The sequence below is a fragment of the Primulina tabacum genome, chromosome 12, assembly GCF_025594145.1.
Source record: "Primulina tabacum isolate GXHZ01 chromosome 12, ASM2559414v2, whole genome shotgun sequence".
In the NCBI taxonomy this organism is placed as follows: domain Eukaryota; kingdom Viridiplantae; phylum Streptophyta; class Magnoliopsida; order Lamiales; family Gesneriaceae; genus Primulina; species Primulina tabacum.
Genome location: NC_134561.1, coordinates 1,985,214 through 2,001,708, shown reverse-complemented (window position 1 = coordinate 2,001,708; position 16,495 = coordinate 1,985,214). Strand labels below are relative to the sequence as shown.

The 16,495-nt window shown below is 38.6% G+C and overlaps 2 protein-coding genes across 2 annotated transcripts; one reads left to right on the top strand and one right to left on the bottom strand.

Moving 5' to 3' along the window:
- The first annotated feature begins 289 nt into the window (after positions 1-289).
- Positions 290-2,579, top strand: LOC142520551 (psbP domain-containing protein 4, chloroplastic). Its single transcript, XM_075623573.1, has 5 exons — positions 290-824; positions 1,437-1,540; positions 1,806-1,917; positions 2,024-2,251; positions 2,336-2,579. The coding sequence occupies exons 1-5, from the start codon at positions 503-505 to the stop codon at positions 2,398-2,400; spliced, it is 831 nt and encodes a 276-aa protein (XP_075479688.1). The 5' UTR covers positions 290-502; the 3' UTR covers positions 2,401-2,579.
- On the bottom strand, positions 1,813-4,372 carry LOC142520546 (pentatricopeptide repeat-containing protein At3g21470-like). Its single transcript, XM_075623568.1, is given in 3 exon segments — positions 1,813-1,945; positions 2,606-3,722; positions 3,724-4,372. Coding segments are annotated over 2 exon segments (1,596 nt in total). The 5' UTR covers positions 4,306-4,372; the 3' UTR covers positions 1,813-1,945; positions 2,606-2,708.
- Positions 4,373-16,495: the final 12,123 nt, after the last annotated feature.

The window sequence follows — 16,495 nt, the reverse complement described above, 5'->3', positions numbered from 1 at the left end:
ATCACCTCTTTAGCTCAAATTTACTCCAAGAACATAAAATTTCTTCCTACAACAAAATAACACCAAATGTATCAATTAAGCATGTCAAAAGTGAAAATAAGGATAAATATGATAATAAAAATACAAACTATTACGAGTCTATCACATTTTTAACTAGAAAAACATACAAACTATTAGGAGTCTATCACATTTTCAACTATAAAAACCCAGTGTATTCTCAAATGAAAATTCATTTAATCTTAAATTACAATTCAAACCATATGCTCACGTGTCATACTCTTACATGCCTGATTTTACGCCTCTATCATAATTCATAGATGAGCTGTTTGGCTGTGGTTCAGACAAATTACCTTAAAAACAAGGAAATTTGATTCCCCCATATCACTCATTATTCCACCAAAAACTAAAACAATCTCGATTTCAACATTTTCTTCGATTTCTTTTTCCCTTTAAATTCGAGTATCTCTTGTTCCTTCCCACCAAATTCCTCGGTTAGGAGACTATGGGAACAATCATACAGACCACATGTTGCCTTTCTTGGAAGAACAACCACCAGCACAACATATTATCACTTGGAACTGGGAAAGTTCCTTCTAGAACTATCAAAGAAACCACAGATTCAACTTCAACCAACAACACGGGTCTTGATTTTGCAAAACATGAGGAACTAAGAGGGTTGTTTGGTAGAAGGGTAACTGTAGTTTCTGGGGTGGTGTCTTTAGTTTCATCGGCAGCTTTGGGATTTGCTGGAGAAGGATTGGGTGTGGTGAAACAAGGTCTTCTGGCAGGGAGGATCCCTGGACTCTCTGAACCTGATAAAAATGGTTAGTCTTGATGGGTTTTTGTGTATACTACTTGATTATGTATGTTACGGTTCTGTTGTGGTGTGTTGTATATCATATAGGATTTCGATAAACAGGGATGGACCAAGTGCAGTTGTGGATTCAAGGATGTAGTTGCTAGTATATCTGAGATGGTAACTACTAGTATTTTATGAATGTCAAAAGAAAATTCTTTTCCTATGCGTCGTAACTCACCGCTGGTGAGTCAAAAATGTGATTAAAAGGTCTTTTAGTGTGTTTCAGACGCAAAAATTATAGTTATAAAAGTTGGATATCGAACTTTTCATTGAAGTGGCCACTGCATTTTGAACCTCAATCAAATCAGTTCTGTTCGGAGGTATGGTAATAACTTGAACATCTAAATTAACTGTTTTGTTCCTAACAAATTTGGTGTACTAACCCATTACCCACCAAGCTAAAATTTCTGTGTTTCTTTAAGCAAGAGTGTTAACTCCCTATACATCATTAAAATAGCTGCAAATATGTGGAAGTCTTCTTTTCGGATTCATATTTCAATGGTGACAAAACTTTGGCTTCTTTATATGTTTCAATTAAGGAGTTGCCGTTTTTATTAGATAAAAAATGCTCAGACAGGTTGGAGAACATACCAGAGACCAGATGAGAAGTCAGGGGGTCACGGAGTTGGTTGGAGTCCCATCATTCCTTATGCATTTTCGGTCCCTCAAGATTGGGACGAGGTAATAATCTGCATTGAAGAACCCTGCTTTGTTTTCAAGAGTTTGATACCACTTATAGGACTGCACAATGCACTTTATAGCATCTTGCACTACTTTTTTTCACCTAATGAAGAAACGAAAAAATTTGCTAGCCCTAATCATGCGAATTGTAAAGTTCCAGAGATAGATAGTAGATGCTACGATATGAATCAATTTTGAGTTACCCTTTGATCCCTTCTTGGAAGATTTTATGCTGGTCTCTTATGGTGTGCTGTCTGCTGGACAGGTTCCAGTGTCAATTGCTGACTTAGGAGGCACGGAGATTGATTTGAGGTTCGCTAGTCCGAAAGAAGGACGTCTCTCTGTCATTGTTGCTCCTGTTCTGAGATTTGCAGATAGTGGGTTTTACTTCCAAGAATGTTTCGCCTGCATATATATTTTTATGCTTTCAATTTAAGGAGAGAGTTTTTCATCATCCTAATTTGGTTGCCCTATAATCTCCAGATCTCGGTGAACATGCAACTATAGAAGCTATAGGGAGTCCAGAGAAGGTTATTAACGCATTCGGGCCAGAAGTTATTGGAGAGAATGTTGAAGGAAAGGTTTTAAGTTCTGCGGTAGTTGAACACTTGGGAAGAAAGTATTACCAGTTCGAGTTAGAGCCGCCCCATGTTCTAATCACAGCAACAGCTGCAGGAAATCGACTATACTTGTTCAGCGTCACTGGAAATGGTAAAGATTCAATTTCAGGCCTCACATAATTGATTACAACTTTCAACAAGAATCTTACTAAATCACGTATGTATATTTCTTCAGGGCTTCAATGGAAGAGATATTACAAGGACTTGAAACAAATATCCGACTCTTTTCGGGTAATCTAGTGGAATTACCATAAGATATTGGGGAATGTATTAGTCTTGTGTATGACTTGTATTCCATCTACCGATATTGTTTAGTGCACAAAAGGTTCAACCTCTAGTTTTGTTCCAAATTACATACAGTTATTGGCCTGAGATAACATGCATTTCGGGCAGAGTCCACTATTAGTATTACATCGCTATGAGTGTTTTTTTTAATTGTTCCTACCTTTCTTGGGTATGGCGAACTTCTTCCCAGTTCACATCAGAAACGGCACCACCAAATTACCGTCAGATGTTCCCCATATGCTGAAGACCTTAAGTTATAATCTTTACATGATTGCGCTGCATCCAGGTATTATATCTGACCCTTTATCAGCAAATACAGCTCGCAACCGTTCAGCTGCCTCCCATCTTTCACAAGCTGCATATATATTCGCCAACACCAGATAATGACCATTATCATTGGAACGGTAATCAGAATTCAGCTTGCCAACCAACTCTAGCACCTTGTCTGCCATGGCTGCGTCAGAGTGAATTTGACATGCCCCAAGAAGTGATCCTAGAACTGTGTCATTTGGCAATACAGGCATCCCCTCAACCAAGTCCATAGCTTCTTGTAGTTTCCCTGCCCGTCCAAGCATATGAACCACACACCCATAATGCTTTGTGTTGGCTGTCAATCCATATTGCTCCATCTTAGAAAATACTTCTAAACCTTCTTCCACTAAACCTCCATGTGCACAAGCAGATAAAACAGAGAGAATTGTCACACCATCAGCTTTTATACCAGACTCCTCCATTCTCATGAAGAATTCGAAAGCCTCCTTACAATGACCGTGAATGGAAAATCCCGCGATCAAAGAATTCCAAGTGGCGTAGTTTTTCGATGGAATCCCTTCAAAGATCAATCTTGCATTCCCTAAATCTCCACATTTCGCATACATGTCAACCAATCCATTGACAACATACTCATTCAAATCAATCCCTTTCTGCACTATCATCTCATGAATTTCTTTACCCACTTCAAGCATTCCTGACTGAGCACAAACTGATAAAACACTCACTACTGTTACTTCATCGGGCTCGATTCCTTCCGCCTCCATGTTCATGAAAGCGTCCAATGCCTCGGCGCACATCCCATTCTGTGCATAGCCAGCAATCAAAGTGTTCCAGCACACCAAATTCCTCGAGAACATCCGATCAAAAAACCCTCTCCCCTTCACCACATCCCCTTTCCTGAAATACCCAGAAATGATCACAGAGCAGACGTAAAAGTTCCGCTCGGGCATCACCTCAAACATTTCTTCTGCAGCCTCCATATCCCCATTCCTAACATACCCATCCGACCATCACTGTCCATGTGACTACATTTTTCAACCCCTCAGGCACGCTCTCAAAAACTCGCCTCGCCATTGCCACATCCCCATTCTTTGCGTAGCCACCAATAATCTCATTCCATGTAGCTGACGTCCTTCCCTCCATTGTCTCAAAAAAACCTAACGCAGAACCCATATCACCACTCCTAACATACCCACCAATCATAGCATTCCAAGTGACCACGTTTCTCTCAGGCATATAGTCAAACACCTTCCGGGAACTCACGATATCACCACACTTGCCGTACATGTCAACCAAGGAAGTCCCCACCATCACATCCCCTTCAACTCCAGATTTTATGGATTCGCAATGCATCTCCGTCCCAAAACGATGATTGAAAAGGGAAGCACAGGCTTTGAGAACCGAAGGTATGGAATCCAACCCAATACTGCCATTACCATGGTTCCGAGAGTATATCAAGATTGCTGATTCGGGTTTCTTCTGATCAACGCAGTTTCTTATGCTGTAAAACCAGTTTGATGATAGATTTTGAAGTTCAAATGCTTGAGATTTGATGATTATTTCTTTTGCTGCAACTGTAGTTTTCATATCAGTTACGTAGGCTCAAGATGACCAAAAATATCATATATCTCAGCAGTTAATACTAAAATTAGGAAACAGTCCACCATCCATTTATTTTTCTTGATTTGTCCAGAATAAGCATGTGATCCAAATACAATTCTGTGTATCGAGTTGGTCATTTATTTTACATTTTTTATATTGTTTTACGATTAAAAAAGACAGAAAATAAACACACAATGAGATTGGAGAGTAACTAGAAAATATATACATATATATAGTTGTCATGACATACATGAAAAAAAACTCTTCTAAAACCGTCTTATGAAGCAATTTTGTCGGATAGATCTACAATCAGTCCTGATTCATGAAAAACTATTATATTTTATGTTAAAAACATTATTTTTTGTTTTAAATATGGATTGAATTAATCTACTTCACATAAATATGTCAGTGAGACCGTCTGACAATATGAATCGGATTAATCTACTTTACATGTATAGCAAGAAGTTGCATCAATCTTTATCAAGAATGAAGAGGGAAAAAATGGTGGATGATGACTGAACTCCTTGATCGACAAGTGTTAGGTGTAATACAATTGACCGAACGAAGATTGTGGCACATAGCGTAGCGGAGGCACAAACTACAAAATAGATTATGTTAATTTTGTAGAAAGTTTACGAGAAGCCATCAATAAACAACAAAGTACATATCATGAAAAAGTTATTCAACTTGAAAATGCTTCAGTGGCTAAACAAATCAATGAGTTCAACACGATTGTTTCTCAGCTAACATAAGTTGAAATTAATTTGATGATGAGATTCGTGCATTTATTTGTTTGGCGGCTTTACCAAATGTTTGGAAATCAATTCATACAGCGGTTAACAACTCTGTTGGAAAAAGAAGCTGCTATTCAATTATGTCAGATATCAAATTCTTGCTGAAGAAGTTCGTATGATGGATTTGGGTGAAAGAACATCATTGAGATCTGCCCTAATTCTCGAGAACAGATAAAGGGGGCAGGAATGGCGAAAAGAGTTGTAAAGATAGTGTGGCAGGTCCAAGTCAAGAAATGCAAAAGACAAAGCTTCTTTAAGAAGAATTTGAAGTGCTGGAGTTGTGGTGAAACTGATCACTTTAAAAAAAAACTGTAAATCAACAAAGAGTAATGCATATGATGTTACCGAGGAGGTACATGATGATCTATTACTATCCCTAGGAAAGCCCAGTTGATTCTTGGGTTATGGACTTAGGAGCTTCATTTAATACCACTGGTAATCATGATGTATTCGATAATCACATTACTGGAGATTACGGAAAAATTTTCCTGGCTAATGGAAAACCTTTGAAAAAAGTTGGTATGGGTGATGTCCGGATAAAGACCTCAAATGGATCCGTTTGAAAAATTAACAAAGTTAGCCATATACCAAAATTTACACGCGATATGATCTCAGTGGGACAGCTCGATGAAGAAGATCATAATGTGAACTTGGTGATGGTTCTTGGAAAGTAAACAAATGAGCCATGATTGTTGCTCGTGGAAAGAAAACTGAAACATTGTTTATGATTTCCAGTTGCAAAGATACTTTAGCAGCTGTGGATGTTGGAGCTAATTCAAGTCTATGACATCATAGACATAGCACATGCAGTAGGAGTTCTGAGCAGGTTTATGACCAATCCAGATAAACAACACTGCGAAGCAGTTAATCTAACGTGACTTTAGTAATGTGCAGATTTAGTATTTAATAAATTATAATTGAAATTCTGTCAATATTTACAATAAAAATTAATATTTTTAACATAAAAAATAATTTTTTTCATGAGTAATCCAAATAAAATATTTGTATCACAAAATTTACTAATCAGACCGTCTCACATGAGTTTTATGATATATATCATGCAAAGGTATTGATCCACCCGCCGACCTAAGTCTACGATAACGAGTTATTTTCCTAAAATCGCCAAAAGTTCATGACATTTTTTTGAATTTTTTTTAATCTAAAATCTATAAATATAACTTAAACACGTTTATATCTCACCTAAAGTATCAAAAACTGCTTGAGTAAAGTGACATAAACATCTTTAAAAAAAATCAAATAATGAGAGAGTCGTACATCTACTTAGATACAAAGTGTAAGGACCAGACCGTGTATCGTATTATCGTAAATCCTATATGATTGTCGATAATTTAAGAATTTGACATGTGATTATACATTTAATGTATATTATGACAATGAAATTGAGAAATGAATATTGAAAATGACTTGACGTTGTAAGAGCTCGAATAGAGAAGCCGGACGCCAATAAGTACAAAAATCAAATAATTGTACAGAACATGTGGCGCCCGGGCGGTAGAAAATGACCGCCCGAGCGCCAGGGTTGAAATTTGCGTATAGTTGGGCAGAACACTCCGCGCCCGAGCGGTAATGTTTGACCACCCGAGCGCGGCATAAAGATTTCTCGGGGACAGAATGTCTCGCGCTCGAGCGCGAGAATTCTACCGCCCGAGCGCGAGAGCTGTGGAGATAAGAATGAGATTTCTTCTCTTTCTTTCTTCATTTCTTATACGATAGTTCGAGAAGAAAGTTCGAGAATTCGATTTCTTCCGTCCAAATCGACTTCGAAACGCTGTCTAAACGCGAAACAAATTATATATTTGTGATCTTCGCGTCGAGGGCCTTTGACTGAGGTAATTTTCTTCTAGTTCCAGCAGCTATAAATATTAAAGTGCTGGAACAGCATGTATTTGAAGTTAAATTTCTGATATGTAGTAGAATAACCGACCATAAACTCATAATGGAAGTCGGAATTGAATTATGATATGAATTTGATTTGATATGAATTTTTGAAGTTTCAAATGATATTTGAAACTCATATTAATGATTTTGGAGTATGTTAGTGATTGGAATGAGTATGTTATTGATGTAGATAAAGTGTAATATCAATATCTTCAAGCTACATCAATTGGAAACGAAGAATTGAGGTATGTTGCGACCGGGTAAAATACGACAGGTATCTGTATTATATGATATATGTCGGATTGATTTGATTGATTGGAATGAGATTATGTGTCTATATGCCTTATTTGTTGATTGATGTGGTATACATGACATTGAGATTGAGATATCGATGTATAAAATAAATGTTTTGTTAACGCACATCATTTTATGCATACATCGATACATGACATGCACGTTGAGCTATGATCCTTGGATACCCTGATATGATTTGATTGGATTCCAGGGTTTGTGAACACAATCGCTATGCCGGTATTATATGACCCGTAAAGTATAGACAATTGTGGCCCCATATGATTGGATATGAGATTTGGGATTTGATGGCGCTTTGCCGACGCTATCATACGAGTATCCCATATTGGCCGGTGTGCCAGCTCGAGCATTGATTTGATAGCGATTTGATTGATTCTGACATGTGCTCAGTGGATGGGCATTTGACCTGATACCTCCACGACATACATGCATTGCATACCATATATCATTGTTTAGATACTTGTGGTATATATGATTGGTTGTTCCATACGAAGCTTTGCTCACCCGCAAGGGGGGCTGTTGTTATCTTTGTGTGTAGACAATGGCAGGTACTCCAGGATATCAGGAGATCGGAGAGGGTACTTCTAGAGGGAGTCACAGTTTGAGTTGAGATTTATGTTTTGTTCCCAGTATATATGTATATGTATCTATATACCGGGGCATGTCCCGAAGATATGAGTGGTTTGTATATGATTGGTTTTGATTACGTGTGGGCATGTTTATGACGTGAGATGAAATACTATTTTTAGTATTTAAATTATAGAAGAAATATTTCGGGCTCATTGTAAAGAAATTTTAAACTCGTTTTCCGCTGTAATTAGTTAACCCTAATCAAAGTGCATTGTAATAACGATTAGGAGCTAAGGGACCCCACACAGTATGGTATCAGAGCATAGCTGAGAATGCTCGATTGAGTCTTGTGTACACTTGAATAGGCACAAATGAATTGTGCGTATGTGATTGAATTTGTGGCGCCCCAAACCTCGCCACGTAATCATGCAACATGTGACGTCATATGCATAAAATTTTTTCTTTTCGACGACGTAATAATATAATGCATATACGACAAAATAGTGCAATCACCACAATATCTACGTCAGTGTAGCAGAAACAGTATAATAAATACACACATACAACTCAAATAAGACAATAAGCTATAATGTCTCTATCTACTATCAATTACAAGACTGTTTGACTAGACACACCTAGTCCTTCACCACTATCATGTCTCACGCATAGTTATGTAACCTGCCCAACAGAAACAGCCCTCAAAGGGTGAGCATATGCAACAATCATCATCGTAATACATAACAGTTATATTAACAACATAAAATATAATTGAAATCATAATAGAAATAGCCCCTTTGCCGTTTCTGGACAATCAGCCAACAACAACCTCAACAACATCACAATGCAACAACATCGACGATACGTCGCACCCCAACACCGGCGACAGCAATATCGTCGAACGAACAACAACATCGACGATACGTCGCACCCCAACACCGGCGACAGCAATATCGTCGAACGAATAACAACATCAACGATACGTCGCACCCCAACACCGGCGACATCAATATCGTTGAACGAACAACATCAACGAGACGTCTCCCAACAACGATAGTCAACAATATCAACAATAATAAACAACAACAAATATAATATCAAATCACCCAATTCCGGTGATTTATCATCGTTCAACGCAAAAGTATTCATCAATACTAAACAATAACAACATATGCTCGTACGTCAACACGTACCTGATAATCGAGTATATATACAATCTGGCTATTTCTTTGATCCTGAGGCTTGTGATGTATCTAAATAATTCAACAATAATTATCAGATCATTGTCACCGTATCAACACCGTTATAACAGCCTCAATATATAACATCAAATAGCCCAACAACAATTAATTCAACAAAATATAAAACTCGATTATAAATTCGTATTGTTCAACAATTTAATAATCTGGTATATTTAATTCACAATACTACCATCAAATACACCCTAATTAATTAACTTCAAATAATAGGCTATTTTACAACATCCGTAAAATTACGAAAACTTTATATCAACGTGTAGCCTATACTTCGTAGACTCCGAATACATAATCAGAATTAATAACAACTGACAAACAACTCTCCAATCTCAACCCAACGATTAAAAATCCCTAATTATAATAAATTAGGAATAATTCAAAACAACAACACAATAATCTTCTCTACTTCGTTAAGATCATACACTACTCAACAATATTCAATTTCAGTATGATTTAACAATTTATCGGATTTATTCCAGAAATCGACGAATTTCAAACATCACCAAAACTATAAAATTTATACCTCAAATCGAAGACCTCATGTCAACGATTCCAGAACTGAAGTCGGTTCGTCGATTGGATAAACCGATAAGTCGCACGATCTAAAAGAAAATCTAAAAAAAATCTTCTGCCTCCGTTTCTCTCACCTCTCGTTCACTGTACACGAATTGTGATTCATTTCATTTCATGTGAAATGAAATCACCGCCTCAAATTTTAATATTTTATATATATATATATATATATATATAATTTATATATATATTTTATATTATATTATATTATATTAATAAAATAATATAACATTTAATATTTAACATTTTAACACCGGTATATTCCTTTAGACCAGTCAAACGATCAAATTTTCCAAAACTCAAAACATGGAACTTCTATATCTTTCAGTTTTCTACGTTATATCCAAATTTCAAATCATTTGGACTTCATATGACCAAAATATGTCATATTTCATTCTTTAAAAATCATTAATTATTTAGTAATCTCATATTACTAAATCAACAACTTGTGATATTACTTCAGACATACATTTCTACCCCCCTTAAATGAATTTCGACCCCGAAATTAATCAACAACAGTAATAACATGCATAAATAAAAGATACGTCATACCATCAGAATAAGTAGGGGTAGAGCTCCCTCATATGCCGCTCTGTCTTCCAAGTGGCCTCTTCGACACCTCTATGTTCCCACTGAACCTTCACCATCGGTATAAGCTTACTACGAAGCTTCCGTTCAGATTGATCCAAAATACAAACTGGTCTCTCAACATAAGACACGTCAGGATCTAACTGAACCTCAGAAATATCCAACACATGTGAAGGATCCGGCTCATACTTCCGCAACATCGATACATGAAACACATCATGAATACCAGATAAAGATGGAGGTAGAGCCAATCGGTAAGCCAAAGTGCCTATTCGCTGCAATATCTCATACGGGCCAACATACCTCGGTGCCAACTTTCCTTTCATGCCAAATCGCACTGTGCCACGAAAAGGAGAAACTTTCAAAAATACTCGATCGCCCTGCTGAAACTCTAAAGGTCTTCGTCTTTTATTGGCATAGGCGGCCTGTCTATCTTGAGCTGCTTTCAATCGTTGCTGTATCAACTTTACTTTCTGTTCCATCTCATGAATCATATCAGGACCGGTAATTGCAGCTCGATCAACATCATCCCAGTATAACGGAGATCTACAACGTCTCCCGTACAATGCCTCAAATGGAGCCATCTGAATACTACTCTGATAACTATTGTTATACGCAAACTCTACCAATGGAATAGATGACTGCCAAACAGATTTAAAATCCATAACATAAGCACGCAACATATCCTCCAGCGTCTGAATAGTACGCTCAGTCTGACCATCTGTCTGGGGATGATAAGCCGTACTCAATCTCAACTCTGTCCCCATCGCAGTCTGCAATCCTTCCCAAAAATGAGAAGTAAATCGAGGATCTCTATCAGAAATAATAGACACTGGAATCCCATGCAACCGTACAATCTCTCGTATATACAACTGTGCCATCGTCAAGTACGTACTACTCATGCTATAGGGTATAAAATGTGCAACTTTCGTCAATCGATCAACAATCACCCAAATAGCATCAATAGTTCCAGTGCTTCTTGGCAAATGAGTCACAAAATCCATCGATATGTGCTCCCATTTCCAAGTCGGTACTTCTAAACTCCTCAATTCACCTCCCGGCCTTCTCCTCTCAGCTTTGATCTGTTGACAATTAAGACATCGACGTACAAAATCAATCACATCACGTTTCATTCCCTTCCACCAAAACTGATAGCGTAGATCCTTATACATCTTCTTGCCACTAGAGTGGATAGAATATCGACTACAATGTGCACGCCGCAACAGGCCCTGGCGCAACTCAGATATATCAGGAACTACCCATCTATCATTTATCCTCAAACTGCCATCATCAGCCACTCTAAAACGAGTATCTTGTTTCTGAGAAACTAACTCCCTCCATCGCTGAACTCTCTCGTCTGTCATCTGTGCATCACGAATACAACCATATATATCAGGTTCAGCAAATAAGGTAGATACCTGGATAGGAGTCGTCGAGATATCAAAATCATATCCCAAGGAACAACAAGACATCATCATAGCTGATAAACGACTCACATCCTCTGCAGTACAACTCATTTTACGGCTCAATGCATCAGCTGTAAGATTGGCTCGACCAGGATGATATTCAATCTCACAATCATAATCCTTCAGCAAATCTAACCATCGTCTCTGTCTCATATTCAACTCTGTCTGGGTAAACAAAAATCTCAAGCTCTTATGATCAGTATAAATCGTAAACGAGGTACCATATAAATAGTGTCGCCATATCTTCAAGGCAAAGATAATGGCTGCCAACTCCAAGTCATGCACAGGGCACCTTGTTTCGTGTGGTTTCAGCTGTCTCGAGGCATATGCCACAACATGTCGATCCTGCATCAAAACACATCCCAAACCATGTAATGATGCATCAGTATAAACAACAAACCTCTCAATTTCTGTAGGAATTGATAACACCGGTGCAGTCGTCAGTCGGTGCTTCAACTCCTGAAAACTCCTCTCACATGCTTCAGACCACTGAAATCGCACACCTTTCTGAGTCAACTGTGTCAAAGGCCTAGCAATCTTTGAAAATCCCTCGATAAATCGACGATAATAACCTGCTAAACCCAAGAAACTACGAATCTCAGGTACAGATGTAGGTGCAGACCACTGTAACACGGCTTCGACCTTCGTTGGATCAACAGAAATCACATCTCTCGATATAACATGACCCAAGAAGACCACTCGATCCAACCAAAACTCACACTTACTGAGTTTGGCATACAACTGTCTATCTCGCAACACCTGTAACACTGAACGCAAGTGCCCTGCATACTCAGCCTCACTCCTGGAATATATCAATATATCATCAATAAACACAATAACAAATCGATCGAGATAAGGCTGAAATAACCTATTCATCAAACTCATGAACACAGCTGGAGCATTCGTCAACCCAAACGGCATAACTAAAAACTCGTAATGCCCATATCTGGTCCTGAATGTTGTCTTCTGAATATCCTCCTCTCTAACTCGTATCTGATGATATCCTGACCTCAAATCAATCTTCGAATATACTGAGGTTCCCTGTAACTGATCAAATAAATCATCAATACGAGGGAGGGGATATTTATTATTAATCGTTACCTTATTCAGTTGTCGATAGTCGATACAAAGCCACATAGTTCCATCTTTCTTTCTCACAAATAAGACTAGGTGCACCTCAAGGCGATACACTAGGGCGAATGTATCCCTTGTCCAGCAAGTCCTGCAACTGGGCTTTCAACTCTCTCAATTCTGCTGGTGCCATTCTGTAAGGAGTACGAGAAATAGGGGAAGTATCTGGCATCAACTCGATCCCAAACTCCACCTCACGGGCTGGTGGGAAGCCTGGAATCTCATCAGGAAATACATCGGCAAACTCAGCAACTATAGGTATCTCCTCTATTCCTACCTCCTTCTTCTTTTCTGTCACATCTATAGCATAAATAAGATAACCCTCATGCCCATGCTCCAATAACCGAGACATCCGGATGGCAGATACCAACGGAACACTGGGACGAGAACCCTTCCCATAAAATGTCCAACGCTCTTTCTCATCTGTATAAAAATATACCACCCGCTGATAACAATCAACTGTCGCACAATATCTCCTCAGCACATTTATTCCCACAATACAATCAAAATCAGTCATCTCTAGAATAATCATATCAGATCTCAGCTCATAGCCCTCATAAGAAATAATACCATCTGATATCATAGATACAACTGATATATCAACTCCAGAAGGTGTCGAAACAGAAAGAGGCATAGACAATGGAGACGAGCGCATATGATGCTCAACCACAAACCTCTTCGATATAAAAGTATGCGAGGCACCAGTATCAACAAGAATATAAGCAGGATAAGAACATAAATAACACTTACCCGCTATCATCTCCTCTCGTGCCTCCTCTGCCTGCTCTCGTGTCAAAGCATACACCTGTGCCTGAGGCGGACCAGCTCCCTGCATACGTGGCTGTCCTCCAGAAGGTCGTGGTGTAAACTGCTGAGGCTGTCGTCCTCCTCTATCTGAGGATCTACCTCTAGCACTCCTAGGCTCTCACTGTCCCTCACGACTAGGACACTGTCTGGCTATATGGCCCACACCGCCACACTCAAAACAGGTGATCTCGGTCTGTGTACACTCTCTGATCAGATGAGGTCCCCCACAACGAAAACATCTCACTGCTCTGGACTCTCCTCTCTGCCCCTGAACAGACTGAGAACTGCCCCCACGACTCTCAACACGTCGTGAATCAAATCGACGCTTCCCAGATGATGCCGAAGAAGAAGATGAACCCTTCTGATATTTAAAAGACTGTCCCTGTGGTCGCAATGACTCCCTAGTCGGCTCTAAAATCGTCCCTGAGCCCCATACTCCTGCATCACCAACTCAGCCATCTCAGCTCTCGTCACTGCATCCTCAAATGATACTGGGTTGTTCGATTGCACACTGATCAAATAACTCTAACTTCAACCCTTTCAAGAAATGCCTCATCTTAGCATGAACATTCGTAGCAATATGTGGCACATATTTCAACAATGCAGAATATCGAGTCTCATACTCAGCAACATACATACTACCCTGTCTCAAATCCTCAAATTCTCTCTTTCTTTTGTCTGGCTGCTATAGAAAAATATTTATCAAGAAAACGAGACCGAAACACATCCCAATCAACAGTACGGCCCTGAGCTCTCAATCCGGCCTCAGTCGTCTGCCACCACAATAGTACATTCCGCGAAAGCTGAAATGTAGCCAAGCGTAACCAAGCAGACCTAACACACGGTGCAGTCACAAATATCTGCTCTATCCTCTCAATCCACTCCTCTGCTCGCTCACCGGTCTCAGAACTATCAAATCTCGACGGAAGATAACTGCTGAACTGTGCCAAAGTCAACTCACCAGGCAATAAAGGCTGATCTGCTGGTGCCTGTCCCATAGGAGGAGGTGGCAATGGATTTATATGTCCAAATCCACTGTCAACCTCGTCTGTTTCCTCGTGTGGATGTACCTGTTCTCTAGCTGCCATCACTGGAAATCAAATTGTTAATCATAACATTTAACAATTATAATCCAGTAATCATCATCACACCTTTCGCACGAAAGTACACGCAACTAAAGAACAATCAATCATATCGAGAAATCATCAATAACAAGTCAAATGCACAGACACACGTAGATAATATCGTCATCAGACTCCCTCATCACAAACCCAACTCCTAACCATCCCAGACATCTAACATATGTTCTGATACCACCAAATGTGGCGCCCCAAACCTCGCCACGTAATCATGCAACATGTGACGTCATATGCATAAAATTTTTTCTTTTCGACGACGTAATAATATAATGCATATATGACAAAATAGTGCAATCACCACACTATCTACGTCAGTGTAACAGAAACAGTATAATAAATACACACATACAACTCAAATAAGACAATAAGCTATACTGTCTCTATCTACTATCAATTACAAGACTGTTTGACTAGACACACCTAGTCCTTCACCACTATCCTGTCTCACGCATAGTTCTGTAACCTGCCCAACAGAAACAGCCCTCAAAGGGTGAGCATATGCAACAATCATCATCGTAATACATAACAGTTATATTAACAACATAAAATATAACTGAAATCATAATAGAAATAGCCCCTTTGCCGTTTCTGGACAATCAGCCAACAACAACCTCAACAACATCACAATGCAACAACATCGACGATACGTCGCACCCCAACACCGGCGACAGCAATATCGTCGAACGAACAACAACATCGACGATACGTCGCACCCCAACACCGGCGACAGCAATATCGTCGAACGAATAACAACATCAACGATACGTCGCACCCCAACACCGGCGACAGCAATATCGTTGAACGAACAACATCAACGTGACAACATCAACGAGACGTCTCCCAACAACGATAGTCAACAATATCAACAATAATAAACAACAACAAATATAATATCAAATCACCCAATTCCGGTGATTTATCATCGTTCAACGCAATAGTATTCATCAATACTAAACAATAACAACATATGCTCGTACGTCAACACGTACCTGATAATCGAGTATATATACAATCTGGCTATTTCTTTGATCCTGAGGCTTGTGATGTATCTAAATAATTCAACAATAATTATCAGATCATTGTCACAGTATCAACACCGTTATAACAGCCTCAATATATAACATCAAATAGCCCAACAACAATTAATTCAACAAAATATAAAACTCGATTATAAATTCGTATTGTTCAACAATTTAATAATCTGGTGTATTTAATTCACAATACTACCATCAAATACACCCTAATTAATTAACTTCAAATAATAGGCTATTTTACAACATCCGTCAAATTACGAAAACTTTATATCAACGTGTAGCCTATACTTCGTAGACTCCGAATATATAATCATAATTAATAACAACTGACAAACAACTCTCCAATCTCAACCCAACGATTAAAAATCCCTAATTATAATAAATTAGGTATAATTCAAAACAACAACACAATAATCTTCTCTACTTCGTTAAGATCATACACTACTCAACAATATCCAATTTCAGTATGATTTAACAATTTATCGGATTTATTCCAGAAATCGACGAATTTCAAACATCACCAAAACTATAAAATTTATACCTCAAATCGAAGACCTCATGTCAACGATTCCAGAACTGAAGTCGGTTCGTCGATTGGATAAACCGATA